The 25364-nt window shown below is 66.9% G+C and overlaps 3 protein-coding genes and 8 non-coding genes across 12 annotated transcripts; 4 read left to right on the plus strand and 7 right to left on the minus strand.

The window, feature by feature from the left end:
- Positions 1–300: 300 nt before the first annotated feature.
- On the minus strand, positions 301–1126 carry LOC142421215 (histone H2B 5-like). The gene has a single exon (XM_075525778.1). It carries the CDS (start codon positions 1056–1058, stop codon positions 678–680), a length of 381 nt encoding a protein of 126 aa, XP_075381893.1. The 5' UTR covers positions 1059–1126; the 3' UTR covers positions 301–677.
- Positions 1127–1839: 713 nt separating this feature from the next.
- On the plus strand, positions 1840–1910 carry TRNAG-GCC (transfer RNA glycine (anticodon GCC)). Its single transcript has one exon. It is a non-coding gene; the product is annotated as a tRNA-Gly (tRNA).
- Positions 1911–2068: 158 nt separating this feature from the next.
- TRNAN-GUU (transfer RNA asparagine (anticodon GUU)) lies at positions 2069–2142 on the minus strand. Its single transcript has one exon. It is a non-coding gene; the product is annotated as a tRNA-Asn (tRNA).
- Positions 2143–2673: 531 nt separating this feature from the next.
- On the minus strand, positions 2674–2755 carry TRNAS-GCU (transfer RNA serine (anticodon GCU)). Its single transcript has one exon. It is a non-coding gene; the product is annotated as a tRNA-Ser (tRNA).
- Positions 2756–2885: 130 nt separating this feature from the next.
- TRNAA-CGC (transfer RNA alanine (anticodon CGC)) lies at positions 2886–2957 on the plus strand. The gene has a single exon. It is a non-coding gene; the product is annotated as a tRNA-Ala (tRNA).
- Positions 2958–3196: 239 nt separating this feature from the next.
- On the plus strand, positions 3197–3268 carry TRNAM-CAU (transfer RNA methionine (anticodon CAU)). Its single transcript has one exon. It is a non-coding gene; the product is annotated as a tRNA-Met (tRNA).
- Positions 3269–4371: 1103 nt separating this feature from the next.
- TRNAD-GUC (transfer RNA aspartic acid (anticodon GUC)) lies at positions 4372–4443 on the minus strand. The gene has a single exon. It is a non-coding gene; the product is annotated as a tRNA-Asp (tRNA).
- A 219-nt stretch (positions 4444–4662) lies between these two features.
- TRNAT-AGU (transfer RNA threonine (anticodon AGU)) lies at positions 4663–4736 on the plus strand. The gene has a single exon. It is a non-coding gene; the product is annotated as a tRNA-Thr (tRNA).
- A 235-nt stretch (positions 4737–4971) lies between these two features.
- Positions 4972–5043, minus strand: TRNAE-CUC (transfer RNA glutamic acid (anticodon CUC)). The gene has a single exon. It is a non-coding gene; the product is annotated as a tRNA-Glu (tRNA).
- A 488-nt stretch (positions 5044–5531) lies between these two features.
- Positions 5532–8775, minus strand: LOC142421211 (josephin-2-like). 2 transcript variants are annotated; one of them, XM_075525774.1, is made up of 5 exons: positions 8687–8775; positions 6913–7088; positions 6671–6781; positions 6374–6568; positions 5532–6275 (listed from the first exon to the last, which is right to left on the minus strand). In XM_075525774.1, exons 3-5 carry the CDS (start codon positions 6706–6708, stop codon positions 6176–6178), a joined length of 333 nt encoding a protein of 110 aa, XP_075381889.1. In that variant the 5' UTR covers positions 6709–6781; positions 6913–7088; positions 8687–8775; the 3' UTR covers positions 5532–6175. The 2 variants fall into 2 exon arrangements, with proteins under 2 accessions (XP_075381889.1, XP_075381888.1); XM_075525773.1 differs by having other exon boundaries at positions 6656–6781.
- Positions 8776–8995: 220 nt separating this feature from the next.
- ASPDH (aspartate dehydrogenase domain containing) lies at positions 8996–23566 on the minus strand. The gene is given in 9 exon segments (XM_075525775.1): positions 8996–9117; positions 9801–9952; positions 11258–11403; positions 11405–11491; positions 13626–13775; positions 15356–15440; positions 19903–20044; positions 22593–22656; positions 23542–23566. Coding segments are annotated over 8 exon segments (861 nt in total). The 5' UTR covers positions 22654–22656; positions 23542–23566; the 3' UTR covers positions 8996–9079.
- Positions 23567–25364: the final 1798 nt, after the last annotated feature.

A 25364-nucleotide genomic window follows, 5' to 3' on the forward strand; every position in this document is an offset into this window, starting at 1 on the left:
AAATCCAGATTAGCAGTTAACAGGCAGCTTACACAAAAGGCTTTGAGCAATAAAACCCAAAGCAGAGCGCAACCGCCCCCTCACCCCATCGGTACGTATCTAAACTATAACACCCACCTATAGAAACAGACTGCGTCACTCTATATGCTGCGGGGGACCCCACTCAGCGCCGCGCTCACCCCGATAACAGCCTCCACCCCCCAACCCCAAAACCCGAGTGACTGCTACAGCCCCCCCCCAGAGGCGGACCAGAGGGAAACCTGCGCTGCACCTCCCTGCGCGCCTTCCCCCCCCCCCCCCCCCGCCGTGACGTTAACGTCCGCCCGCACCAATCAGAGCGGAGCAAGGGTTTGAAGGAGAAAGCGGCCTCAGGAAGGAGTTAAGCCCGTCCAGGGATTCCTGTATAGAGGAAAAAAACCTTAACTACAGCCCGGAAAGCGCGTTTTGTTAAAAGACAGAAAAATAACCTATTTTAAAGACAGTTTTTAAAACGCCCAGGAGCTGCCCCAACCCCCCCAAGGCGATCTCCAAACCGTTACGATCTTCAGAAAGACTAAAGAAAAGGGCCCCAATCTCAGCAGCAATATCAGCTCTTTGGGAAGAAGGTGGGTGGCTCTGAAAAGAGCCGTTGGGTTGAGTTGAGCCGAGCCGGGTTCCTGCAGCCGGATCCAGCCGCTTTACTTGGAGCTGGTGTACTTGGTGACAGCCTTGGTGCCCTCGGAGACGGCGTGCTTGGCCAGCTCGCCGGGCAGCAGGAGCCGCACGGCCGTTTGGATCTCCCGCGAAGTGATGGTGGAGCGCTTGTTGTAGTGGGCCAGGCGCGAAGCCTCACCCGCGATGCGCTCGAAGATGTCGTTGACGAAGGAGTTCATGATGCCCATGGCCTTGGAGGAGATGCCGGTGTCGGGGTGTACCTGCTTCAGCACCTTGTACACGTAAATGGAGTAACTCTCCTTCCGGCTGCGCCGCCGCTTCTTGTCGCCCTTTTTCTGGGTCTTTGTCACCGCTTTCTTGGAGCCCTTCTTGGGGGCAGGCGCCGACTTGGCCGGTTCAGGCATCGCCTTCTCGATCCGCTCACCGCAGTCACCGCAACCGCCGCAAACACCCGCAACGGAGTGAAGCCGCGGAGCGGGCGGCGCCGCTTTTATAGCGGCATTATGCAAATGAGGGATTCAAGCGTTGCGCACGCCCATTGGCTGAGACAGCGCGCAGCCCGCCCCGCACGGAGGGACCCCCCGTGCATGCAAATACGCCGGCTCCAGAACGCAGGCTCTGATTGGGCGCTATGCGTTAGTTCAGAGCAAGGGGCTCAGCCAATCAGAACACGTCGTTCGGATCCTGCCGCGCAGAGCAGGGTCCGGGGGGATGCGTGGAGGGGGGGAAGCCGCGCTGGTCCCTGGGCGAGCTGGGTGCCGCGCCGGAGGGGAGCGCAGCCGGCACTGGGGGACCCCATTCGCGGGGACCGGGCTCTGGGGGAGCCGCAGCGGGGCTTCCCCGGGGAAGAAGGCGATACCGGCCCCTCTCGGCCCCGCTCTCCCCTTCGCGGCCGGAGCCGCGGTTGCTCAGCCCGGGGCGGAGCCAGCACTCCCCTCGATGCCCCGCCCACCCGCAGGCTGCGGCCAATCAGCGCCGAGCGCGCGAAATTCAAATCGCCCACAACGGGAGGGCGCAGCCAATGCAGCGCGCCTCTTCCGCCTCTAATTGCTATGAATCTTAATTAGGGCGGCATGCCAATTAGCACAGGTTCACCCCTCGCAAGCGTAAACATTTTAGGCATCATGGGGCTGTTTTGGGGTTAATCACCTTATTTTTTGGTCTCTTAAAACCGTTCCAGCGGGGGCATTGGTGGTTCAGTGGTAGAATTCTCGCCTGCCACGCGGGAGGCCCGGGTTCGATTCCCGGCCAATGCAACGTTCCATTTTTCCTTCTTTCCACCCCACTTTTTTCCCTTCTTTCAACCTTTTTTCCCAGCCCCCTTTTCTACCTGGAACACAGCAAGTGTCCGCGCCGCAACTTAGCTGCTCCCACCCGAAAAAAATAAAACCCACGTGGAAAAATATTTCCCCCTCGTCCCTGGGTGGGCTCGAACCACCAACCTTTCGGTTAACAGCCGAACGCGCTAACCGATTGCGCCACAGAGACCCGCCGTGCCGGCCCCGCCCCGCCGCCCCTCCCGGCCCCGGGCACCCCCCGGCTTCACCCCCGGCATGGGGCTGGGGGGTGAAATTTGGGGGGACGGGGGGCGGAAAATTGCATGGGGGGGGCTCCTGCACCTGCAACAGAAAAAGGGGGACCCCGGGTTGGAAAATAGTACGGCGCTCCCCCACCTGCAACGTGTATCCCCCACCCCAAATCCTGCAAAAACTGGGGGGGGGTGGTGGTGGAAAGTTGCACGGGGGGGGTGCTCCTGCACCTGCAAAAGAAGGGGGGGCTGAAAATTGGGGGGGGCACGCACTCACCTGCAAGGATTTTGGGGGGAGGGCAGGTAGAAATCGCAGCGAGCACGCATGCAGGGGTTGCCCTTCTGTGGAACTGCGCGGGGGCCCCCAAAACCACTCGGTGAAAAAGGAAAGGTGGAGAAGGGGAGCCCTAAAAAATGAATTGCAAAAAGTAGGGGGGTCCCCGGCTGAAGGGAACCCCAAAATGCGGGGATAAACGAAAACTACAACCTACCGACGAGGATGGGATTCGAACCCACGCGTGCAGAGCACAATGGATTAGCAGTCCATCGCCTTAACCACTCGGCCACCTCGTCCGCTGAGCGAGTTCCGCCGCCGCGCCGCCATGGGGCGCACTAGGCCGGGAGGGGGCGTGGCGGGGGGGTGGGCGGGGCTGCGCCCGGGGAAGGCGGCGCCAAGGGCGGTGGAGGGCGCGGGGCGCGCGCAGGGGATGTAGCTCAGCGGTAGAGCGCATGCTTCGCATGTATGAGGCCCCGGGTTCAATCCCCGGCATCTCCAGCAGGGGCGGAGGAGCCTCCCCCGTTTCCTTTTTGGGGGCCATAAGGACCCGGCGGAGGAAGAGGGAAACCCCTTACCCCTATTTTTTTTTTTTTCTCCCGCCGGGGAAACCCCGCCCAGCTTCCCAGCCACCCACCCCCATGGGGCACCGCAACCAGTCTCCACCCGGGCCAGGCTGTGGGAGGGAACATTTCCAATTATGGTTTATCAGGACAAAGTAGAAAGCTACTACTACCAACAGCAGAGTGGCGCAGCGGAAGCGTGCTGGGCCCATAACCCAGAGGTCGATGGATCGAAACCATCCTCTGCTAGTTGCTTTTTTCCCTCTCCTTTTTTTTTCTTTAACCCTATTCTGCATTTACCTCATGCCCTCAACGTCCCCCACCAAGGATACCCGCGCCCTCACCAAAAATAAACGTCCTCCCCGGCCAAGTTAACTGAATTTCCCTCCCTCCTGACTATCGTGTGTGTTTTTGCACAAGCACGCAACTCTCCCACAACACGCGGGTGACTGCCCCGAGATCTTCCCAAGGTCGATCAGGTTTGAAGGGGTCTCCAGAGGATCCCAGCCCAACCTCTGCTCACAGCAAGGAGAGTTAGATCGAAAAGGATTGCTCGGCGCTTCAGCCTGAGGAAGGTACCACGGTGGAGAGCGCACGCCCTCCCTGCGCGGTGCTCCCCCAGCGCGACCGCGCTCCCCCTTGCTCGGTGGGTGCTTAACCGGAGCTCAGCGTTGGAATGAGAAAGCCGCTCCATACAGCAACGCTATACCCGGGGTGATCAAACCTCTAGATAGAAAAACTAGGCTCCAAAAGGCCACTGGGACCCGCCGTTAGCCCAGTCCGGCTGCTCCGTCCCAGGACCACGCTGAGCCCCAGACAGGAGCTCACAGTTTGGCGCCAAACCTGTCGGTTTAAACTCCAAAGCCGCCGTCTGATTGGTGGGTGAGAGGAGCGGCGCGATTGGTCGGTGAGTGAAGGGGAGGTGGTGGTAGGCGGGGCGGCAGCGCGCCGCTTACAGTTCTCCCTCAGGTCCGCCCCCTCACGCCCTATATAAATGCTCGCGCAGGCGCCGCTGCGTTCAGTCTGCTGCGGGGTGAGTAGGGAGCGGGTCTGTGGTGGGGTGTGGGACGCGGCCGGTGCTCGCAGCCACATCCCCCTTTCCGGGCCCACCCGCTCGTGCGAACCGCACTAAGAACGTCCATTTATCGCGAATTTAACGCTATTCTATAATATTTCATGGTTTCTGTGGGGCTAAGACCAATCCTCGGGTAGGGGGAGCTTGGTGAGGTTGTGTGTAGTGACTCACCTATACAGGTGAGCGGGTTCGGCCTTCCCGGCCAGACCCTCCCGTGAGCGGGTTGGAGATAAAATGACTGAAAAATAACTTTTGAAAAGAAAAAAATTAAGGCGACCTCCCCGTCGGGGAATCGAACCCCGGTCTCCCGCGTGACAGGCGGGGATACTCACCACTATACTAACGAGGATGGGGCTGGGAGGGGGTGCCCGCCCGCCGGGCCCTAAACCCACCCGCCGGGCCCCGGCTCGGTTAAGCCTGGTCCCCCCATTCCCCTCCCCTCCCCACCGCCACGGAGGGCGGGAGAACCTCGGGCAAGCCGCGGACACGCGCGGGGGAGCGGAGGACACGCGTGGGGCCGCCGGCGGCTGCCGCAGATGGAGGGCGAGGGCGGGTGCGGCGGACGCCTGGCGCCGTGGCTTAGTTGGTTAAAGCGCCTGTCTAGTAAACAGGAGATCCTGGGTTCGAATCCCAGCGGTGCCTCCCCCTATCGCGCCTTTATCGCGATAGGAAGGCGTGATATTTTTTAGCATTTCCCCCTCCTTTTTTTTTTTTTTTTTTAACCACCACCCGCCCCTCACCGCCCGCGCATGCCGAGGAAAGGAGGAGGCACCGGGGGGGTGACTGTGAACGGTCGCGGGTGGGTGCAAAATGATAAATGAAAATGGGTGGGAAAAGAGAAAAAAGGAGGGGGGGGGATAAAAGGGGTGTTGTGGCTTTCCCTGACCGGGAATCGAACCCGGGCCGCGGCGGTGAGAGCGCCGAATCCTGACCACTAGACCACCAGGGAGCGCGGGGAACGGCTCTGCCGCCGGCCGCCTTCCCCCCGCCACGGCTGGAACAGGGGGACGGATCCAAACGGCGCGCAGCCATTGGTCCACGAGTTCAAGGAGCGGGCCAATCAGAACGCGCGCTTTGGAGCCGCCCCAGCGGAGCGGGAGAGGCGGCCGGGGCGGGGAAGCGGGAGCGGCCCCGCCGTCCTTCCCCGGGACCCTCTGTCCTCCTGCCGGGGCTGCGGCACCGCGCCAACCCCCTCGAGCTTCATCACTGAGGTCAGACCCTCCTCCTCCTCCTCCTCCTCCTCCATTTAAGCTCGCTCTTGCCCCCTGCAGCCGGGGAATCCCGGCCGAGCTGGGCTGTCAGGGCCGGGTGGGTGAATTAGGCTCAGGTTGGGGGATTTTGGGGGAATCATTCAAGCCCCGATTCCTGCACTGAGCCCGGGAGGGATGCGTACCCCCCCAGGAAGGGTGACCAAGGACTGCGGTGGAGACACAAAGCTGTAAACCGGTAGTTTTAATCACCTTTTTGTGGGTAATTAAGCCCATTCGTGCACCCTGACGTCACACCAAGCGTCATCGATCCGGGGGGGATGCGTCACCACAACGTCACGGGCTTGAAATCCAGCACCGGGAAGGGCTGGGAATAACCCGGCTCGGGACGCGGTGCCGGAGACGCGACCCCGTAGAGGCGGGGAAGGCGCGCAAGCGGCGGGTGACACGCGCAACCGGTGCGTGACACGCGTGACAGGGACAGCGGGAGGGTGGCATGCACAAGCGACGCATGACACGGGACACCGCGTCCCGCACAAGCGGCGGGAAAGGGGGTGCGACGCGCCCTCCCCGCCCACAACGCCCCTACCCCGTCGCACACCCGCGGGGGAATGCCGGTGACGGAGGCAAAAACGGCGTGAAATCAGGGAATTGAAGCACCGCGGCGGTACGGTGACAGCGGGCGCGTGCGCCGGGGTCCCTGCAGCTCCCCAAAACCATCCGGGTTGGTGTCGTAACAACCCCTCCGCCCCGGATGAGCAGCGCTTGGGGAAAAAGAAAATCCCAAAACATCGCGGTTTTATCCCAAAGCGGAGGGCGGGCAGCGCTCGTGCCGGCGTCGCGCATCGTCGTCGCCCGTCGGCGCCTGACGAGTCACTCGGGACTCAACCAAGCGCCGGCTTCCTCCACGGCACGCGGCACGACGAGGAAAACCTCGCAGAACCCTTGGGAGAGGAAATCGCGCAGGAAAATCCTGTCGGGAAACGGGGGGGGGGGGGGGGGGGGGAACAAAGTGACACCCGCGTCCTTTGCGTCCGTGTCCCCAACGGCGTCACCCGGCAGGCGTTTTACCTGAGTTCGGCCTCGCCGCCGATGGGAACGGGCGCTCGGAGTTTGGAATCGAGGTTGTAGTAGGTGCCGCGGAGCTGCCGGACGGCCAGCCAGTGCTGCCGGCGCACCGGCAAAGCCACGAAACCCAGCGAGACCTGGGAGGGGACGTTGAGGATGAAACCCAGGATTTGTCCCAGCGCCAACCGCTCCAGCGACCTGCCGGGGAAAAAAGGGGGTGAAAAGAGGGGGAAACCCCCCCCCAAAACCAAATTTAACGGCGAGGGGGGGGTGGTGGGGGCGTACCGGCGTTTGTCCCACCAAACGGCCGCCAGCTCCAGGCTCTGCAACGCCGCCATGATGACGTTGACGTCGTAGTTGCCGGTACCCAGGAGGCTGCGGTGGGGGTTGAGGCGGGCGGCGGGGGCCAACCTGAGATGAGGGGGGTGAGAAAGATAAATTCCAATCGATTAAAAAAAAAAAAAAAAAAAAAAGAGCTGAAATTAAAGGGGAAAAAATTAAAAAAAAAAAAAAAGAAAAAAAAAAAAGGGGGTGCCACGCGCCTCTTGCAGATCTCGTCGGCGGCTTCCTGGGTGAAGCAGCGTCGCTGCAGGACGTTGTTGAGGGCGTGGAGGGCGCAGAGCTCCAGGCGCTGCCGCTCGTGGTACAGCCCCCCCCCCGCCGCCGCCGCTGCCGCCGGCGATGGGGGGGGGGGACCCCGACATGGCCCTCGGGGTGCCTGGAATGGAGCGAGGGGGGGGGAAGGGGGGTGTCGGTGCGTACCCTCGGAATTGCCGTGGGGAATTTGGGGGGGCGGGGGGGGGCTGGTGGCACCTGTAAATCCCAGCAACCCTCCCCCCCCCCCCCCCCCCCCAAATCTTTCAGGCAGCCCCCAATCCCCCCCCTCCCCCAGACCTTCCAGACACCTCCCCAAGCCCCCCAGGTGCCCCCCAAATCTTTCAGACACCCTTCTGTACCCCTCAGGCAGCCCCCAAACCCCCCCAGACCTTCCAGGACCCCCCCCCCTGCACCCCACAGGCCCCCCCAAGATCCCCCCAGGTGCTGTCAACAACCCCCCAGCCCCCCAATACCTTCCTGACACCCCCTGCTCCCCCCAAGCTCCCCCCCATGCTCCCCAGACCTTCTAGGTGTCCCCCAAGATCCCCCCCAGTCACCCCCAGGTGCCTCCAACCCCTCCCCAGCCCCCCCCAGACCGTCCTGACACCCCCCTGCACCCCCAAGATCCCCCCAGCCACTCTCCTGCACCCCCCATGTCCCTCCCAATCCCCCCAGGCACCCCCTAGACCTTCCTGAGCCCCCCCCCCCGCACCCCCATCCCCCCCCAAATCCCCTCCACACTCCCCAGACCTTCTGACTGTCCCCCAAGATCCCCCCAGCCCCCCCTCACACCTTCCTGACACCCCCCAGACCCCCCCAAGATGCCCCCAGGCACCTCCCCAAGCCCCCCAGCTCCTCCAGACACCCTCCGGGACCCCCCAAAGACCCCCCAGAGACCCCACACACACACTGCACCCCCCAGACCTCCCAGCCCCCCCCCCCCCCCCGCATCCATCAGCCCCCCCCAAAGACCTTCCAGGCACCCCACCCCCCCAAAACCCCCAGGCTCCCCCCCACATCACCAAGACCCCCCCCCCCGAACCCCTGGAATACCCTCCAGGCACCCCCTGTCCATCCGCCCCCACCCCCCAGACACCCCTCAAGCTCCCCAATATCCCCCAGGCACCCCCAAACAGCCCCCTGGGCCCCCCTCACTCCCCCCAGCCCCTTCACAGCCTCTCTGGCCCCCCCTCACCCCCCCCCCATGCACCCCCAGACCCTCCGGACAGCCCCTGGCACCCCACAACACCCCCCTGTAACCCCCATGTCCCCCTGGGGCCCTCCAGACCCCCCTCAGCACCCCAGGGCACCCCAACACCCTCCTTAGACCCCCCCAGACCCCTCCCTGCACCCCCCCACACCCTCCTGGGCCCCTCTGCCCCCCCCCCCCCCCCCGCGCACCCCTAAGACACTCCCAGGCCCCTCTCGGACCCTCGGGACAACTTCTGCCCCCCCAAAAAAACCACTCTGCGGGGCCCCAAACACCCTGCAGGCTCCTGCAGACACCCCCCGGGCCCCCTCGGGCCTTCCGGACCGCCCCCCCCCCCCGCCGGCGCCGTCCAGGCCGCTCCGCCGCCCCTCCAGGCCCTTCCTGGGGGCAGCCAGGCCACCCCTCAGGGCCCCGCGGGCCCTCCAGGCCCTCCCCGGCACCGCCCGCTCCCCTCCGGCTCCCCCGAGCCCCCCAGGACCCCCCCGGGGCCCCGGGCCGGCCCAGCGCACCCCGCGGTTCCTCCGGGGCCGTCGGCTGCCGCATTCCCCCCTCCCCGGCCGGAACTACGACTCCCGGCGTGCAGCGCGGCGGCTCCCGGCGTGCACCTCGATAAGCGGGCCGGGTACGGCGGACCTTCCTCCCGGCGTGCCTTGCGCCGCAGCGCACACACAAAGCAGCGGCCTCCGACCTCCTTCCCGTCGTGCCTTGCGCCGCGCTCCCCGCCAGGCGGCCGCGGACCTTCTTCCCGTCATGCCCCGCGGCCCCCCGTCCCCGTCCCCGTCCCCCCCGCCGCCATGACGAGGCGCAGCCGCCGCGGTGCCGGTGTCGCCGCCTTTAATGTCACCCGCTCTGTCCCCGGCCTGTCCCCGGTCTGTCCCCGGTGTGTCCCCGGCCTGGCAGCCTCAGCAGAGCCGGACGCATCCACCGTGTCCGCGGCAGGCTGGGGGGGGGACACACGGGACAGAGACGGGGTGACCGGGGGGCTCGGGGGGGGGGCGGACATGGGGGGACAAAGGGACATGGGGGGACACTGGGGACATGGGGGGACACTGGGGACATGGGACACTGGGGACATGGAGAGAGATGAGGGGACATGGGGGGGCACTGGGGGCATGGGGGACAAGGGGATATGGGGGGACACTGGGGACATGGAGACATGGGGGGGCATGGGGAGATATGGGGGGACACGGGGGACATGGGGGGGACACTGGGGACATGGGGGGACGCGGGTCACAGGGCACAGGGTATGGAGGGACACGGGGACGCACGGGGGGACACGGACACAGACATGGGGGGACACGGGGACATGAAGGGACTTGGGGGGGCCGTGGGGGACATGGCTGCAAGGGACATGGGGACATATGGGGGGACACAAGAGGACATTGGGGGACATGGGGACATATGGGGGGACACAGAGGACATTGGGGGACATATGGGGGGACACAGAGGACATGGGGACATACGGGGGACAGAGGGGACGTGGGGGGACATGGCACAGGGACAGGGGGAGACGGGGCGGGATGGGGAGAGGCGGATATGGGGGACACGGGGGGACAGGAGGGGACACGGGGGACAGGAGGGGACAGGGGTGGCCCTTGGGGACAGGGTGCGGCGGGTGCCCACCCAGCAGGCTGCTCCAGAAGGCGTCGCGGGTGGCATTGCCGGTGACGGCCCCCGGCACGGCCGGGTTGCGGCGGGTGCTGGTGACACGCAGCGCCCGTCCCTGGTCCCCCACGCTCGTCACCTCCACCTCCACGATGTGCCAGTCGGGGACACTGCGGGGACACGGGGGGGGTGTGACAAGTGACACCAGCCCATTGTCCCTGCTCCCTGTCACCATGGGCTGGTGGGGGGACATGGGGGTGACACCAGGAGGTGGCACCAGGAGGTGACACCATGATGTGCCAGTCGGGGACACTGCAGGGACACTGCGGGGACACAGGGGTGACACAGGGGACAGGACACACTGGGGGGTGTGACAAGTGACACCAGCCCATCCCTGCTCCCTGTCACCATGGGCTGGTGGGGGGACATGGGGGTGACACCAGGAGGTGGCACCAGGAGGTGACACCATGATGTGCCAGTCGGGGACACTGCGGGGACACGGGGGGGGTGTGACAAGTGACACCAGCCCATTGTCCCCGCTCCCTGTCACCATGGGCTGGTGGGGGGACATGGGGGTGACACTGGAAGGTGTCACCTCCACCTCCACGATGTGGCAGTCGGGGACACTGCGGGGACACGGGGGACAGGACACACTGGGGGGGTGTGACAAGTGACACCAGCCCATTGTCCCCGCTCCCTGTCACCATGGGCTGGTGGGGGGACATGGGGGTGACACCAGGAGGTGGCACCAGGAGGTGACACCTCCATGATGTGCCAGTCGGGGACACTGCGGGGACACGGGGGACAGGACACACTGGGGGGGTGTGACAAGTGACACCAGCCCATTGTCCCTGCTCCTTGTCACCATGGGCTGGTGGGGGGACATGGGGGTGACACCAGGAGGTGTCACCTCCACCTCCACAATGTGGCAGTCGGGGACACTGCAGGGACACGGGGGGGACACAGGGGACAGGACACACTGCAGGGGTGTGACAAGTGACACCAGCCCATCCCTGCTCCCTGTCACCATGGGCTGGTGGGGGGACATGGGGGTGACACCAGGAGGTGACACCTCCATGATGTGCCAGTCGGGGACACTGCGGGGACACGGGGGGGACACAGGGGACAGGACATACTGGGGGGTGTGACAATGACACCAGCCCATTGTCCCTGCTCCTTGTCACCATGGGCTGGTGGGGGGACATGGGGGTGACACCAGGAGGTGTCACCTCCACCTCCACAATGTGGCAGTCGGGGACACTGCGGGGACACAGGGGTGACACAGGGGACAGGACACACTGTGGTGGTGACACCTCCTGGTGTCACCTCTACCTCCACGATGTGCTGGTGGGGGGACATGGGGGATGACACCGGGAGGTGACACCGGGAGGTGACACCAGGAGGGACACACTGTGGGGTTGACACCAGGAGGTGACACCGGGAGGTGACACCGGGGGTGGTGGCCCGTCACCCACCTGGGGTCGGCCACCAAGCAGGCGCGGACGCCATCGAAGCCCAGGCGGGGGGCGGCCACGGCGGCGGCCGCCATGGTGTTGACGTTGTTGGGGGCGAGGGGACAGAGGGGACGCAGGGGACCCTCGTAGAGCACCGCCCGCCCCCCCCGCTGCCACCGCCGCCGCCAGCCGCTCCTGCAGCCACCCCTCCAGGCGGAAGCTCTGCGGGGCCTTCGTCATCGTCACCTTCAGCGCCTGGGAGGGGACGCTGTCACCAACAACACCCCCCCCCCCCCCGGCGCCGTCCCCACGTCCCCAGCCTCAGACACCGTCCCCAAACCCAGACGTGGTCACCGAGCCCAGGCGCTGTCCCCAACCTTGGACGCCGTCCCCAGCCTCAGACGCCGTCCCCAAACCCCAGTGTTGTCCCCAAGTTCAGATGTGGCCCCCAAACCTGGAGGTGGTCCCCAAACCAGACAACGTCCCCAACCCCACAGTGTCCCACCCCTTGGTGTCCCCAACCCCCTGGTGACCCCCAACCCCATGGCAGCCCACACCTCATCGTGGCCCCAACCCCACAAGGTCCCACCACTTGGTGTCCCCAACCCTCTGGTGTCCCCAACCCCACGATATCCCAAGCCCGATGGTGTCCCCAACCCCCTGGTGACCTCCAACCCCATGGCATCCCACACCTCATCGTGGCCCCAACCCCACAGTGTCCCACCCCTTGGTGTCCCCAACCCTCTGGTGTCCCCAACCCCACGATATCCCAAGCCCGATGGTGTCCCCAACCCCACAGTGCTCTACCCCTTGGTGTCCCCAACCCCACAGTGTCCCCAGCCCCACAGTGTCCCACTTCCTCAGTGTCCCCAACCCCATGGCATCCCAAGCCCCATGGTGTCCCCAACCCCACAGTGCTCTACCCCTTGGTGTCCCCAACCCCACAGTGTCCCACTCCATGATGTCCCGAACCCCACAGTGTCCCCAACCCCATGGCATCCCAAGCCCCATGTGATGTCCCCAACCCCCTGGTGACCCCAACCCCATGGCAGCCCAACCCCCCCCCCCCCCCCATGGTGTCCCCAACCCCACAGCGTTCTACCCCTTGATGTCCCCAACCCCACAGTGTCCCACTCCATGATGTCCCCAACCCCCCGGTGACCTCCAACCCCATGGCAGCCCACACCTCATCGTGTCCCCAACCCCACAGTGTCCCACTCCATGATGTCCCCAACCCCCTGGTGACCCCCAACCCCATGGCAGCCCACACCTCATCGTGTCCCCAACCCCACAGTGTCCCACCCCTTGGTGTCCCCAACCCTCTGGTGTCCCCAACCCCACGATATCCCAAGCCCGATGGTGTCCCCAACCCCACAGTGCTCTACCCCTTGATGTCCCCAACCCCACAGTGTCCCACCCCTTGGTGTCCCCAACCCCCTGGTGACCTCCAACCCCATGGCATCCCACACCTCATCGTGTCCCCAACCCCACAGTGTCCCACCCCTTGGTGTCCCCAACCCTCTGGTGTCCCCAACCCCACGATATCCCAAGCCCGATGGTGTCCCCAACCCCTCAGTGTCCCCAACCCCACAGCGCTCTACCCCTTGGTGTCCCCAACCCCACAGTGTCCCACTTCCTCAGTGTCCCCAGCCCCATGGCATCCCAAGCCCCATGATGTCCCCAACCCCCTGGTGACCCCCAACCCCATGGCAGCCCACACCTCATCGTGTCCCCAGCCCCACAGTGTCCCACCCCTTGGTGTCCCCAACCTTCTGGTGTCCCCAACCCCACGATATCCCAAGCCCCACAGTGTCCCACTTCCTCAGTGTCCCCAACCCCATGGCATCCCAAGCCCCATGGTGTCCCCAACCCCACAGCGTTCTACCCCTTGGTGTCCCCAACCCCACAGTGTCCCACTCCATGATGTCCCCAACCCCACAGTGTCCCCAGCCCCACAGTGTCCCACTTCCTCAGTGTCCCCAACCCCATGGCATCCCAAGCCCCATGATGTCCCCAACCCCCTGGTGACCCCCAACCCCATGGCAGCCCACACCTCATCGTGTCCCCAGCCCCACAGTGTCCCACCCCTTGGTGTCCCCAACCCCCATGGTGTCCCCAACCCCACAGCGCTCTACCCCTTGGTGTCCCCAGCCCCACAGTGTCCCACTTCCTCAGTGTCCCCAACCCCATGGCATCCCAAGCCCCATGGTGTCCCCAACCCCCTGGTGACCCCAACCCCATGGCAGCCCAAGCCCCACGCCCCCCCCCGTGGTGTCCCCAACCCCACGGCATCCCACCCCTCGATGTCCCCATCCCCCCACAACCCCACCCCCCCGGTGTCCCGTCCCCGGTGTCCCCCCCGTCCCCGGTGTCCCCGCGGGTGGCTCACGGCCAGCGTGCCGGCCTCGTCCATGCGCCGGATGTCCTCGCAGCCCCACAGGGCGCCCCGGGGGACGTAGAGCGTGTGTCCCCCCCGTGCCACCGCCCCCCGCAGCCGCCGCTCCGTCTCGGGGTCGGCCAGCGCCGTGGGGGACCCCAGCTGGGGACAGCGGCTCAGGCCACCGCCTTCCCCCATGGTCCCCACCCCCACGGTCCCACCGACGTCCCCGACGTCCCAGCCCTGATGTCCCCACAGCCCCGATGTCCCCACCCTACTGTCCCCAACCTCCCTGTTGTCGCCAGCGTCCCCACTGTCCCGTCCCCACCATCCTGTCCCCAACCTCCCCACTGTCCCCACCAGCCCATCCCCACTGTCCCCAACCTCCACTCTGTCCCCATGTCCCCACCAGCCCATCCCCACTGTCCCCAACCTCCACTCTGTCCCCATGTCCCCACCAGCCCATCCCCACTGTCCCCAACCTCCACACTGTCCCCATGTCCCCACCACCCCATCCCCACTGTCCCCAATATCCCCATTGTCCCCATGTCCCCACCGCCCCATCCCCACTGTCCCCAACCTCCACGCTGTCCCCATGTCCCCACCACCCCATCCCCACTGTCCCCAATATCCCCATTGTCCCCATGTCCCCACCGCCCCATCCCCACTGTCCCCAACCTCCACTCTGTCCCCATGTCCCCACCATCCCATCCCCACTGTCCCCAACCTCCCCACTGTCCCCATGTCCCCACCGCCCCATCCCCACTGTCCCCAATATCCCCAGTGTCCCCATGTCCCCACCGCTCCATCCCCACTGTCCCCAACCTCCACTCTGTCCCCATGTCCCCACCGCCCCATCCACACTGTCCCCAGCCTCCACTCTGTCCCCATGTCCCCACCAGCCCATCCCCACTGTCCCCAATATCCCCAGTGTCCCCATGTCCCCACCATCCCATCCCCACTGTCCCCAACCTCCACTCTGTCCCCATGTCCCCACCGCCCCATCCCCACTGTCCCCAACCTCCTTGTCATCCCCAATGTCCCCACCATCCTGTCTCTGGCTGTCCCCAACCTCCCTGCTGTCCCCATTGTCCCCATGTCCCCACCGCCCCATCCCCACTGTCCCCAACCTCCGCACTGTCCCCATGTCCCCACCGCCCCATCCCCACTGTCCCCAACCTCCACTCTGTCCCCATGTCCCCACCATCCCATCCCCACTGTCCCCAACCTCCCCACTGTCCCCATGTCCCCACCGCCCCATCCCCACTGTCCCCAATATCCCCAGTGTCCCCATGTCCCCACCGCTCCATCCCCACTGTCCCCAACCTCCCCACTGTCCCCATGTCCCCACCGCCCCATCCCCACTGTCCCCAATATCCCCAGTGTCCCCATGTCCCCACCGCTCCATCCCCACTGTCCCCAACCTCCACTCTGTCCCCATGTCCCCACCGCCCCATCCCCACTGTCCCCAGCCTCCACTCTGTCCCCATGTCCCCACCAGCCCATCCCCACTGTCCCCAATATCCCCAGTGTCCCCATGTCCCCACCATCCCATCCCCACTGTCCCCAACCTCCACTCTGTCCCCATGTCCCCACCAGCCCATCCCCACTGTCCCCAACCTCCTCGTCATCCCCAATGTCCCCACCATCCTGTCTCTGGCTGTCCCCAACCTCCCTGCTGTCCCCACGTCCCCCCTGCCGCCCTGTCCCCGCTGTCCCCAGCCCGTGCCCCGTGTCCCCACCATGAAGTCAGCGTGGGCCAGGATGTCCTCGCCGTGCTCCCGGGCCACGCAGGGATGTGCCACCTCCACCACCAGGTCCACCTCCCTGGGGACACGGGGTGGCACCGGGACATGGGGGACCCTGGGGTACAGGGTGGCACTGGGACGTGGGGGGACCCTGGGGACATGGGGTGGCACTGGGACATGGGGGACCCGGGGGACATGGGGTGGCAGTGGGAAGTGGGGGATCCGGGGGACATGGGGTGACATGGGGGACACTGGGGACATGGGGTGGCACTGGGACATGGGGGACCCTGGGGACACGGGGTGACAGGGGAGACCTTGGGGACATGGGGTGGCACTAGGACATGGGGGATCCTGGGGACACGGGGTGACGTGGGGGACACTGGGGACACGGGGTGGCAGGGGAGACCTTGGGGACATGGGGTGGCACTGGGGCAATGGGGGATCCTGGGGACACGGGGTGACATGGGGGACACTGGGGACATGGGGTGGCACTGGGACATGGGGGACCCTGGGGACACGGGGTGACAGGGGAGACCTTGGGGACATGGGGTGGCACTAGGACATGGGGGATCCTGGGGACACGGGGTGACGTGGGGGACACTGGGGACACGGGGTGGCAGGGGAGACCTTGGGGACATGGGGTGGCACTGGGGCAATGGGGGATCCTGGGGACACGGGGTGACATGGGGGACACTGGGGACATGGGGTGGCACTGGGACATGGGGGACCCTGGGGACACGGGGTGACAGGGGAGACCTTGGGGACATGGGGTGGCACTGGGGCATGGGGGACCCTGGGGACACGGGGTGGCACTGGGACATGGGGGACCCGGGGGACACGGGGTGACATGGGGGACACTGGGGACATGGGGTGGCACTGGGACATGGGGGATCCTGGGGACACGGGGTGACAGGGGAGACCTTGGGGACATGGGGTGGCACTGGGGCATGGGGGATCCTGGGGACATGGGGGACCCCGGGGACATGGGGTGGCACTGGGACACGGGGGGTCCTGGGGACACGGGGTGACATGTGAGACCTTGGGGACACGGGGTGGCACTGGGACATGGGGGACCTTGGGGACACGGGGTGGCACTGGGGCATGGAGGGACCCTGGGGTACAGGGTGACACCGGGGCGCGGGGGGACCCTGGGGACACGGAGGTCTGGGGAGGTGACAGGGGGTGGCAGGGTGGCATGGAGGAGGGGGGATGGGGGTGACATGGGGGAGTCCGTGGGGGTGACATGGGATGACAAGTGATGCTGGGGGTGACACTGGGGTCCTGGGGTGACCGGGGGGGTGACACAGGGATCCAGGGGATCCTGGGGGTGACATTGGGGTCCTGGAGGTGACAGGGGGGTGGCAGGGGATCCTGGGGGTGACATTGGGGTCCCGGAGGTGACATGGGGGTGGCAGGGGATCGTGGGGGTGACATGGGGGTGGCAGGGGATCCTGGGGGTGACATTGGGGTCCCAGGTGTGACATTGGGGTCCTGGGGGTGGCAGTGGGGTCCTGGGGGTGACACTGGGGTCCCGGGGGTGACACTGGGGTGGCAGGGGATCCTGGGGGTGACATTGGGGTCCTGGAGGTGACATGGGGGTGTCAGGGGATCCTGGGGGTGACATTGGGGTCCCAGGTGTGACATTGGGGTCCTGGGGGTGGCAGGGGATCCTGGGGGTGACACTGGGGTCCCGGGGGTGACACTGGGGTGGCAGGGGATCCTGGGGGGTGACATTGAGGTCCTGGGGGTGACACTGGGGTGGCAGGGGATCGTGGGGGTGACATTGGGGTCCTGGAGGTGACATGGGGGTGGCAGGGGATCGGGGGGTGACATTGGGGTCCCGGAGGTGACATTGGGGTCCTGGGGTGGCAGGGGGGTGGCAGGGGATCCTGGGGGTGACATTGGGGTCCCGGAGGTGACATGGGGGTGGCAGGGGATCCTGGGGGTGACATTGGGGTCCCGGAGGTGACATGGGGGTGGCAGGGGATCCTGGGGGTGACAGTGGAGTCCCAGGGGTGACACTGGGGTCCTGAGGGTGGCAGGGGGGTGGCAGGGGATCCTGGGGGTGACATTGAGGTCCTGGGGGTGACATTGGGGTGGCAGGGGATCCTGGGGGTGACATTGGGGTCCCGGAGGTGACACTGGGGTGGCAGGGGATCCTGGGGGTGACATTGGGGTCCCAGGGGTGACATTGGGGTGGCAGGGGATCGTGGGGGTGACACTGGGGTCCCAGGGGTGACATTGGGGTGGCAGGGGATTCTGGGGGTGACATTGAGGTCCTGGGGGTGACACTGGGGTGGCAGGGGATCCTGGGGGTGACATTGGGGTCCTAGAGGTGAAATGGGGGTGGCAGGGGATCGGGGGGTGACATTGGGGTCCTGGGGGTGACACTGGGGTCCCGGGGGTGACACTGGGGTGGCAGGGGATCCTGGGGGTGACATTGGGGTCCCGGAGGTGACATGGGGGTGGCAGGGGATCGTGGGGGTGACATGGGGGTGGCAGGGGATCCTGGGGGTGACATTGGGGTCCCAGGTGTGACATTGGGGTCCTGGGGGTGGCAGTGGGGTCCCGGGGGTGACACTGGGGTGGCAGGGGATCCTGGGGGTGACATTGGGGTCCTGGAGGTGACATGGGGGTGGCAGGGGATCCTGGGGGTGACATTGGGGTCCCAGGTGTGACATTGGGGTCCTGGGGGTGGCAGTGGGGTCCCGGGGGTGACACTGGGGTGGCAGGGGATCCTGGGGGTGACATTGGGGTCCTGGAGGTGACATGGGGGTGGCAGGGGATCCTGGGGGTGACATTGGGGTCCCAGGTGTGACATTGGGGTCCTGGGGGTGGCAGGGGATCCTGGGGGTGACAGTGGGGTCCTGGGGGTGACACTGGGGTCCCGGGGGTGACACTGGGGTGGCAGGGGATCCTGGGGGTGACATTGAGGTCCTGGGGGTGACATTGGGGTGGCAGGGGATCGTGGGGGTGACATTGGGGTGCCGGAGGTGACATGGGGGTGGCAGGGGATCGGGGGGTGACATTGGGGTCCCGGAGGTGACATTGGGGTCCTGGGGTGGCAGGGGGGTGGCAGGGGATCCTGGGGGTGACATTGAGGTCCTGGGGGTGACATTGGGGTGGCAGGGGATCCTGGGGGTGACATTGGGGTCCCGGAGGTGACACTGGGGTGGCAGGGGATCCTGGGGGTGACATTGGGGTCCCAGGGGTGACATTGGGGTGGCAGGGGATCGTGGGGGTGACATGGGGGTGGCAGGGGATCCTGGGGGTGACATTGGGGTCCCAGGGGTGACATTGGGGTCCTGGGGGTGGCAGGGGATCCTGGGGGTGACACTGGGGTCCCGGGGGTGACACTGGGGTGGCAGGGGATCCTGGGGGTGACATTGGGGTCCCGGAGGTGACATGGGGGTGGCAGGGGATCGTGGGGGTGACATTGGGGTGGCAGGGGATCCTGGGGGTGACATTGAGGTCCTGGGGGTGACACTGGGGTGGCAGGGGATCCTGGGGGTGACATTGAGGTCCTGGGGGTGACACTGGGGTCCCGGGGGTGACACTGGGGTGGCAGGGGATCCTGGGGGTGACATTGGGGTCCCGGGGGTGACATTGGGGTGGCAGGGGATCCTGGGGGTGACATTGAGGTCCTGGGGGTGACATTGGGGTGGCAGGGGATCGTGGGGGTGACATTGGGGTCCCGGAGGTGACATGGGGATGGCAGGGGATCCTGGGGGTGACAGTGGGGTCCCAGGGGTGACACTGGGGTGGCAGGGGATCCTGGGGGTGACATTGGGGTGCCGGAGGTGACATGGGGGTGGCAGGGGATCGTGGGGGTGACATTGGGGTCCCAGGGGTGACATTGGGGTCCTGAGGGTGGCAGGGGGGTGGCAGGGGATCCTGGGGGTGACATTGAGGTCCTGGGGGTGACATTGGGGTGGCAGGGGATCCTGGGGGTGACATTGGGGTCCCGGAGGTGACACTGGGGTGGCAGGGGATCCTGGGGGTGACATTGGGGTCCCGGACGTGACATGGGGGTGGCAGGGGATCCTGGGGGTGACATTGGGGTCCCAGGGGTGACATTGGGGTGGCAGGGGATCCTGGGGGTGACATTGGGGTCCTGGGGGTGACATTGAGGTCCTGGGGGTGACACTGGGGTGGCAGGGGATCCTGGGGGTGACATTGGGGTCCCGGGGGTGACACTGGGGTGGCAGGGGATCGGGGGGTGACATTGGGGTCCTGGAGGTGACATGGGGGTGGCAGGGGATCCTGGGGGTGACACTAGCGTCCCGGGGGTGACATTGGGGTGGCAGGGGATCGTGGGGGTGGCACTGGGGTCCCAGGGGTGACATTGGGGTCCTGGGGGTGACACTGGGGTGGCAGGCGAGGCTGAGGGTGACGTTGGGGTCCCGAGGGTGACCTGGGGGTCCGAGGGGTGACACGGGGGGGGGGGGGGGCGGGGGGGGTGACGCAGGGCTCCAGGGGATCGTGAGGGGGGACCCGGGGGGCCGAGGTGACCGGGGTGGGGACAAGGGGGTGGCACTCGCCTCTGGGGGAGCAGGCGCAGGTCGGGCAGGCGCAGGGGGGGGGGCAGCGCCTCCAGTGCCCCCCCGTCCCGCGCCCAGACGAAGGCCAGGGCCAGGCCCAGGGGGGGACCCCGCGCCAGCAGCTGCCCCGCCAGGAACCGCCCTGGGGACACCGGACCGTCATCCCTGTCCCCAGAACCGCCCTGGGGACACCGCCCTGGGGACACCGCCCTGGGGACACCTCCCGGTCACCCCTGTCCCCAGAACCGCCCTGGGGACACCGCCCTGGGGACACCGCCCTGGGGACACCTCCCGGTCACCCCTGTCCCCAGAACCGCCCTGGGGACACCGGACCGTCACCCCTGTCCCCGGGACCGCCCTGGGGACACCGCCCTGGGGACACCGCCCTGGGGACACCAGACGGTCACCCCTGTCCCTGGGGACACCACCCTGGGGACCCCACCCGGTCACCCCTGTCCCCGGGACCACCCTGGGGACACTGCCCTGGGGACACCGCCCGGTCACCCCTGTCCCCGGGGACACCGCCCTGGGGACACTGCCCTGGGGACACCGGGAGGTCACCCCTGTCCCCAGAACTGCCCTGGGGACACCGCCCTGGGGACACCGGACGGTCACCCCTGTCCCCAGAACCGCCCTGGGGACACCGCCCTGGGGACACCGCCCTGGGGACACCGGACGGTCACCCCTGTCCCCGGGACTGCCCTGGGGACACCGCCCTGGGGACACCGCCCTGGGGACACCGGATGGTCACCCCTGTCCCCAGAACCGCCCTGGGGACACCGGACGGTCACCTCTGTCCCCAGAACCGCCCTGGGGGCACCGCCCTGGGGACACCGGACGGTCACCCCTGTCCCCGGGACTGCCCTGGGGACACCGGACGGTCACCCCTGTCCCCAGAACCGCCCTGGGGACACCGCCCTGGGGACACCGCCCTGGGGACACCGGACGGTCACCCCTGTCCCCAGAACCGCCCTGGGGACACCGCCCTGGGGACACCGCCCTGGGGACACCGGACGGTCACCCCTGTCCCCGGGACTGCCCTGGGGACACCGCCCTGGGGACACCGCCCTGGGGACACTGGACGGTCACCCCTGTCCCCGGGACCGCCCTGGGGACACTGCCCTGGGGACCCCACCCGGTCACCCCTGTCCCTGGGGACACCGCCCTGGGGACACCGCCCTGGGGACCCCACCCGGTCCCCCCTGTCCCTGGGGACACCACCCTGGGGACCCCACCCAGTCACCCCTGTCCCCGGGACCGCCCTGGGGACACTGCCCTGGGGACACTGCCCGGTCACCCCTGTCCCCGGGGACACCGCCCTGGGGACACTGCCCTGGGGACACCGGACCGTCACCCCTGTCCCTGGGGACACCGCCCTGGGGACACCGGACGGTCACCCCTGTCCCCGGGACCGCCCTGGGGACACCGCCCTGGGGACACCGCCCTGGGGACACCGGACGGTCACCCCTGTCCCCAGAACTGCCCTGGGGACACCACCCTGGGGACACCGCCCTGGGGACACCACCCGGTCACCCCTGTCCCTGGGGACACCGCCCTGGGGACACCGCCCTGGGGACACCGGACGGTCACCCCTGTCCCCGGGACCGCCCTGGGGACACCGCCCGGTCACCTCTGTCCCCGGGACCACCCTGGGGACACCGCCCTGGGGACACCACCCGGTCACCTCCAATTCTCCCCCCCCCCGGTTGCCCCCACTCACCCCCAGTGCCCTCCCAGTTGCCCCACAGCCCCCCCCAATTGCCCCCAGTTGCCCCCCTGGTCCCCAATGAACCCCTAATTACCCCTAATTACCCCTAATTACCCCCAATCCCCCCTAATTACCCCCAATTGCCCCCCCTTACTCCTCAATTCCTCCCCAATTACCCCTCTAATTGCCCCTTTGGCCCCCCCTTACCCCTCCAATTACCCTAATTACCCCTTAATTGCCCCTTACCCCTCCAATTACCCTAATTACCCCTTAATTGCCCCCTTACCCCTCCAATTACCGTAATTACCCCTTAATTGCCCCCCTTACCCCTCCAATTACCCTAATTACCCCTTAATTGCCCCCTTACTCCTCCAATTACCCTAATTACCCCTTAATTGCCCCCCTTACCCAATTACCCTAATTACCCCTTAATTGCCCCCCTTACCCCTTCAACTACCGTAATTACCCCTTAATTGCCCCCTTACCCCTCCAATTACCCTAATTACCCCCTTAATTGCCCCTTACCCCTCCAATTACCCTAATTACCACTTAATTGCCCCCTTACCCCTCCAATTACCCTAATTACCCCTTAATTGCCCCCTTACCCCTCCAATTACCCTAATTACCCCTTAATTGCCCCCTTACCCCTCCAATTACCCTAATTACCCCTTAATTGCCCCCTTACCCCTCCAATTACCCTAATTACCCCTTAATTGCCCCTTACCCCTCCAATTACCCTAATTACCCCTTAATTGCCTCCTTACCCCTCCAATTGCCCTAATTACCCCTTAATTGCCCCCTGACCCCTCCAATTACCGTAATTACCCCCTTAATTGCCCCCTTACCCCTCCAATTGCCCCAATTACCCCCGCAATTACCCCCCATTGCCCCCCTAATTAGCCCCCCGCCCCCCAACTGCCCCCCCCAGCCCCTCATGACGCCCCCAGTTCCCCCCCCCCAGTCCCTCCCAGTCCCCCAGTACCCAACTGGCCGTAGCCCAGGATCCCCACGCGGCGACACCGGGGGGGCTCCGCCTGCGCCATGGCCTGGGGGGGGCGGGGTCAAGGGTCAGGGGGCTTGCCCCACACTCTGACCCCCAACTGCCCCCCTTAGCCCCACAAACTGCCCCATGAGCCCCTAACTACCCCCTGCCCGCCAACTGCCCCCCTTAGCCCCACAACTACCCCCCTGGGCCCCATAACTGCCCCCCTTAGCCCCCCAACTGCCCCCATGAGCCCCCTAACTACCCCCCTGCCCCCCAACTGCCCCCCTGATCCCCATAACTGCCCCCTGAGCCCCACAACTGCCCCCCGACCCCTAACCACCCCCCTGATCCCCATAACTTCTCCCCTTAGCCCCATAACTACCCCCTGACCCCCAACTGCCCCCCTGATCCCCATAACTGCCCCCCTTAGCCCCACAACTGCCCCCTCTGACCCCTAACAACCCCATGGGTGCCCCCCCCATTACCCCGTCTGACCCCTAACTGCCCCCCTGACCCCTAACTACCCCCCTGAGCCCCATAACTGCCCCCCTGACCCCTAACTGCCCCCCCCTGAGCCCCATAACTGCCCCCCCCGGTCTGTAACTACTCCTCCAGACCCCCAGCTGCCCCCCCACCCCCTAATTGCCCCCCCGAGCCCCATAACTATCCCCCCGACCCCTAACTGCCCCCCTTAGCCCCATAACTGCCCCCCCGGTCTGTAACTACCCCTCCAGACCCCCAACTGCCCCCCACCCCCTATTGCCCCTCCCTACCCCCCAACACCCCCCCCAAACTACCCCCCCACCCCCTCGCCACCCCCCAATTGCCCCTCCTCCCCCTCCCAACCGCCCCCCCGCCCCCTAACTACCCCCCTAATTGCCCCTCTCCCCCCTAATTGCCCCCCCCGGCCCGTAATTGCCCCCCCATGGCCCCCCCCAGCCCCCACCTGCCCCACGGCCCGGCTCGGCGCGGCCTTTTGCCCCCCCCCACCCCCACCCCACCCCACCCCCACCCCGGGGTGGTTAATGCTCAACCCGGGCGGCCGGGGCCCTTTGGGGGGAGGGGCAGGACGGCCGGGTCCTTCGGGGGGGGGGAGGGGTAAGGGGGGACGGGGCCACCCGGGTCCCTTCTTGGGGGAGGGGTGGGGACGGCCGGGTCCCTTCGGGGGGGAGGGGAGGGGTAAGGGGGGGCGGGGACACCCGGGTCCCTTCTTGGGGGGAGGGGTGGGGACGGCCGGGTCCCTTCGGGGGGGAGGGGAGGGGTAAGGGGGGGCGGGGACGCCTGGGTGCCTGGGGGGGGGAGGGGCCCGGAGGCCTGGGTCCCTTTCGGAGGGGGGAGGGGTGGGGACGGCCGGGTCCCTTCGGGGGGGGGGGGGGGGAGGGGTAAGGGGGGACCCGAACGGCCGGGTCCCTTTGAGGGGGGAGGGGTACGGGGGGCGGGGACGCCTGGGTCCCTTTGGGGGAGGGGCGGGGACGGCTGGGTGCCGGGGGGGGGGGGGAGGGGTACGGGGGGTCGGGGACGCCCGGGTCCCTTCTTGGGGGGAGGGGTGGGGACGGCTGGGTCCCTTCGGGGGGGGGGAGGGGTAAGGGGGGACCCGAACGGCCGGGTCCCTTTGGGGGGGGAGGGGTAAGGGGGGACCCGGACGCCTGGGTCCCTTTGGGGGGGGGGGAGGGGTAAGGGGGGGCGGGGACGCCCGGGTCCTTTCCTGGGGGGAGGGGCGGGGATCCGGGGTCCCTTGGGGGGGAGGGGCAAGGGGGGGCGGGGCCGGCCGGGCCCCTTTTGGGGGGGGGCGGGGGGGCGGTCCCGGCCGCGCGGGTCCCATCACCAGGCGCCGTTGCCATGGCGACGGCTCCGCAGCCGTTTCCCCCCTCCCCTCCCCGCCGTTGCCATGGCGACCGCTCCGCAGCACCGTTGCCGCGGCAACCGGGGCGGGGGGCGGGGAGGTTCCCCCCCCTCTTTCCCCTCCCCCCCCCCCCCCCCCCCCGTGCAGTGTCGCCATGGCGACCGCCGCAGTGCCCCTCCCCCCCCCCCCCCCCCGCGCAGTGTTGCCGCGGCAACCGGCCCGTTGCCATGGCGACCAGCATCCGCAGGCCGGGGGGAGGGGCGGGGCGGCAGTAACCCCTCCCCCCCCCATCATCGCCATGAGGGGACCCAGGCGTCCCGCCCCTCCCCCCCCCCAGCACCCCCCGGTTGCCATGGCAACGGCGGGAAACACCCCCCCCCTCCCCCCCGGACGCCTGGGTCCCCCCGGCCGTGGCGTGTCCTTAGCGTGTCCTTAGCGTGTTCTTAGCGTGTCCCCAGCGTGTCCTTAGCGTGTCCCTAGCGTGTCCTTAGCGTGTCCCTAGCGTGTTTCTTAGCGTGTCCTTAGCGTGTCCCTAGCATGTCCCCAGCGTGTTCTTAGCGTGTCCCCAGCGTGTCCCTAGCGTGTTCTTAGCATGTCCCTAGCGTGTCCTTAGCGTGTCCCCAGCGTGTTCTTAGCGTGTCCCTAGCGTGTCCCTAGCGTGTTCTTAGCGTGTCCCTAGCGTGTCCTTAGCGGGGGCTTGGCAGCCCCCCACACCCCCAATGCAGCCCACGCACACGCCACAGACACGCCGAGCCCACGCCAGGCACACGCCAAGGACACGCCAAGCCCAAACCCAACGCACGCCACGCACACGCCAGGCACACGCCAAGGACACGCCAAGCCACTCTAAGATCACGCCAAACCCACGCCAAACACGTGCCAGGTCCACGCCAAGCCCAAACCCAAACACATGCCAAGAACACGCC

Source organism: Mycteria americana, chromosome 27 (assembly GCF_035582795.1).
Source record: "Mycteria americana isolate JAX WOST 10 ecotype Jacksonville Zoo and Gardens chromosome 27, USCA_MyAme_1.0, whole genome shotgun sequence".
Lineage (NCBI taxonomy): Eukaryota > Metazoa > Chordata > Aves > Ciconiiformes > Ciconiidae > Mycteria > Mycteria americana.

What these genes read in the sequence shown, in the direction of transcription:
- LOC142421215 (XM_075525778.1), bottom strand. Translation starts at nt 1,058, where the DNA reads ATGCCTGAACCGGCCAAGTCGGCGCCTGCCCCCAAGAAGGGCTCCAAG.
- LOC142421211 (XM_075525773.1), bottom strand. Translation starts at nt 6,708, where the DNA reads ATGGCGGCGTTGCAGAGCCTGGAGCTGGCGGCCGTTTGGTGGGACAAA. An exon ending in GTTTGGTGGGACAAACGCCG is followed by an intron (nt 6,569 to 6,655) that starts GTACGCCCCCAC and finishes TTTCCCCGGCAG; the next exon opens with GTCGCTGGAGCGGTTGGCGC. An exon ending in GGCGGCGAGGCCGAACTCAG is followed by an intron (nt 6,276 to 6,373) that starts GTAAAACGCCTG and finishes GTTTCCCGACAG; the next exon opens with GATTTTCCTGCGCGATTTCC.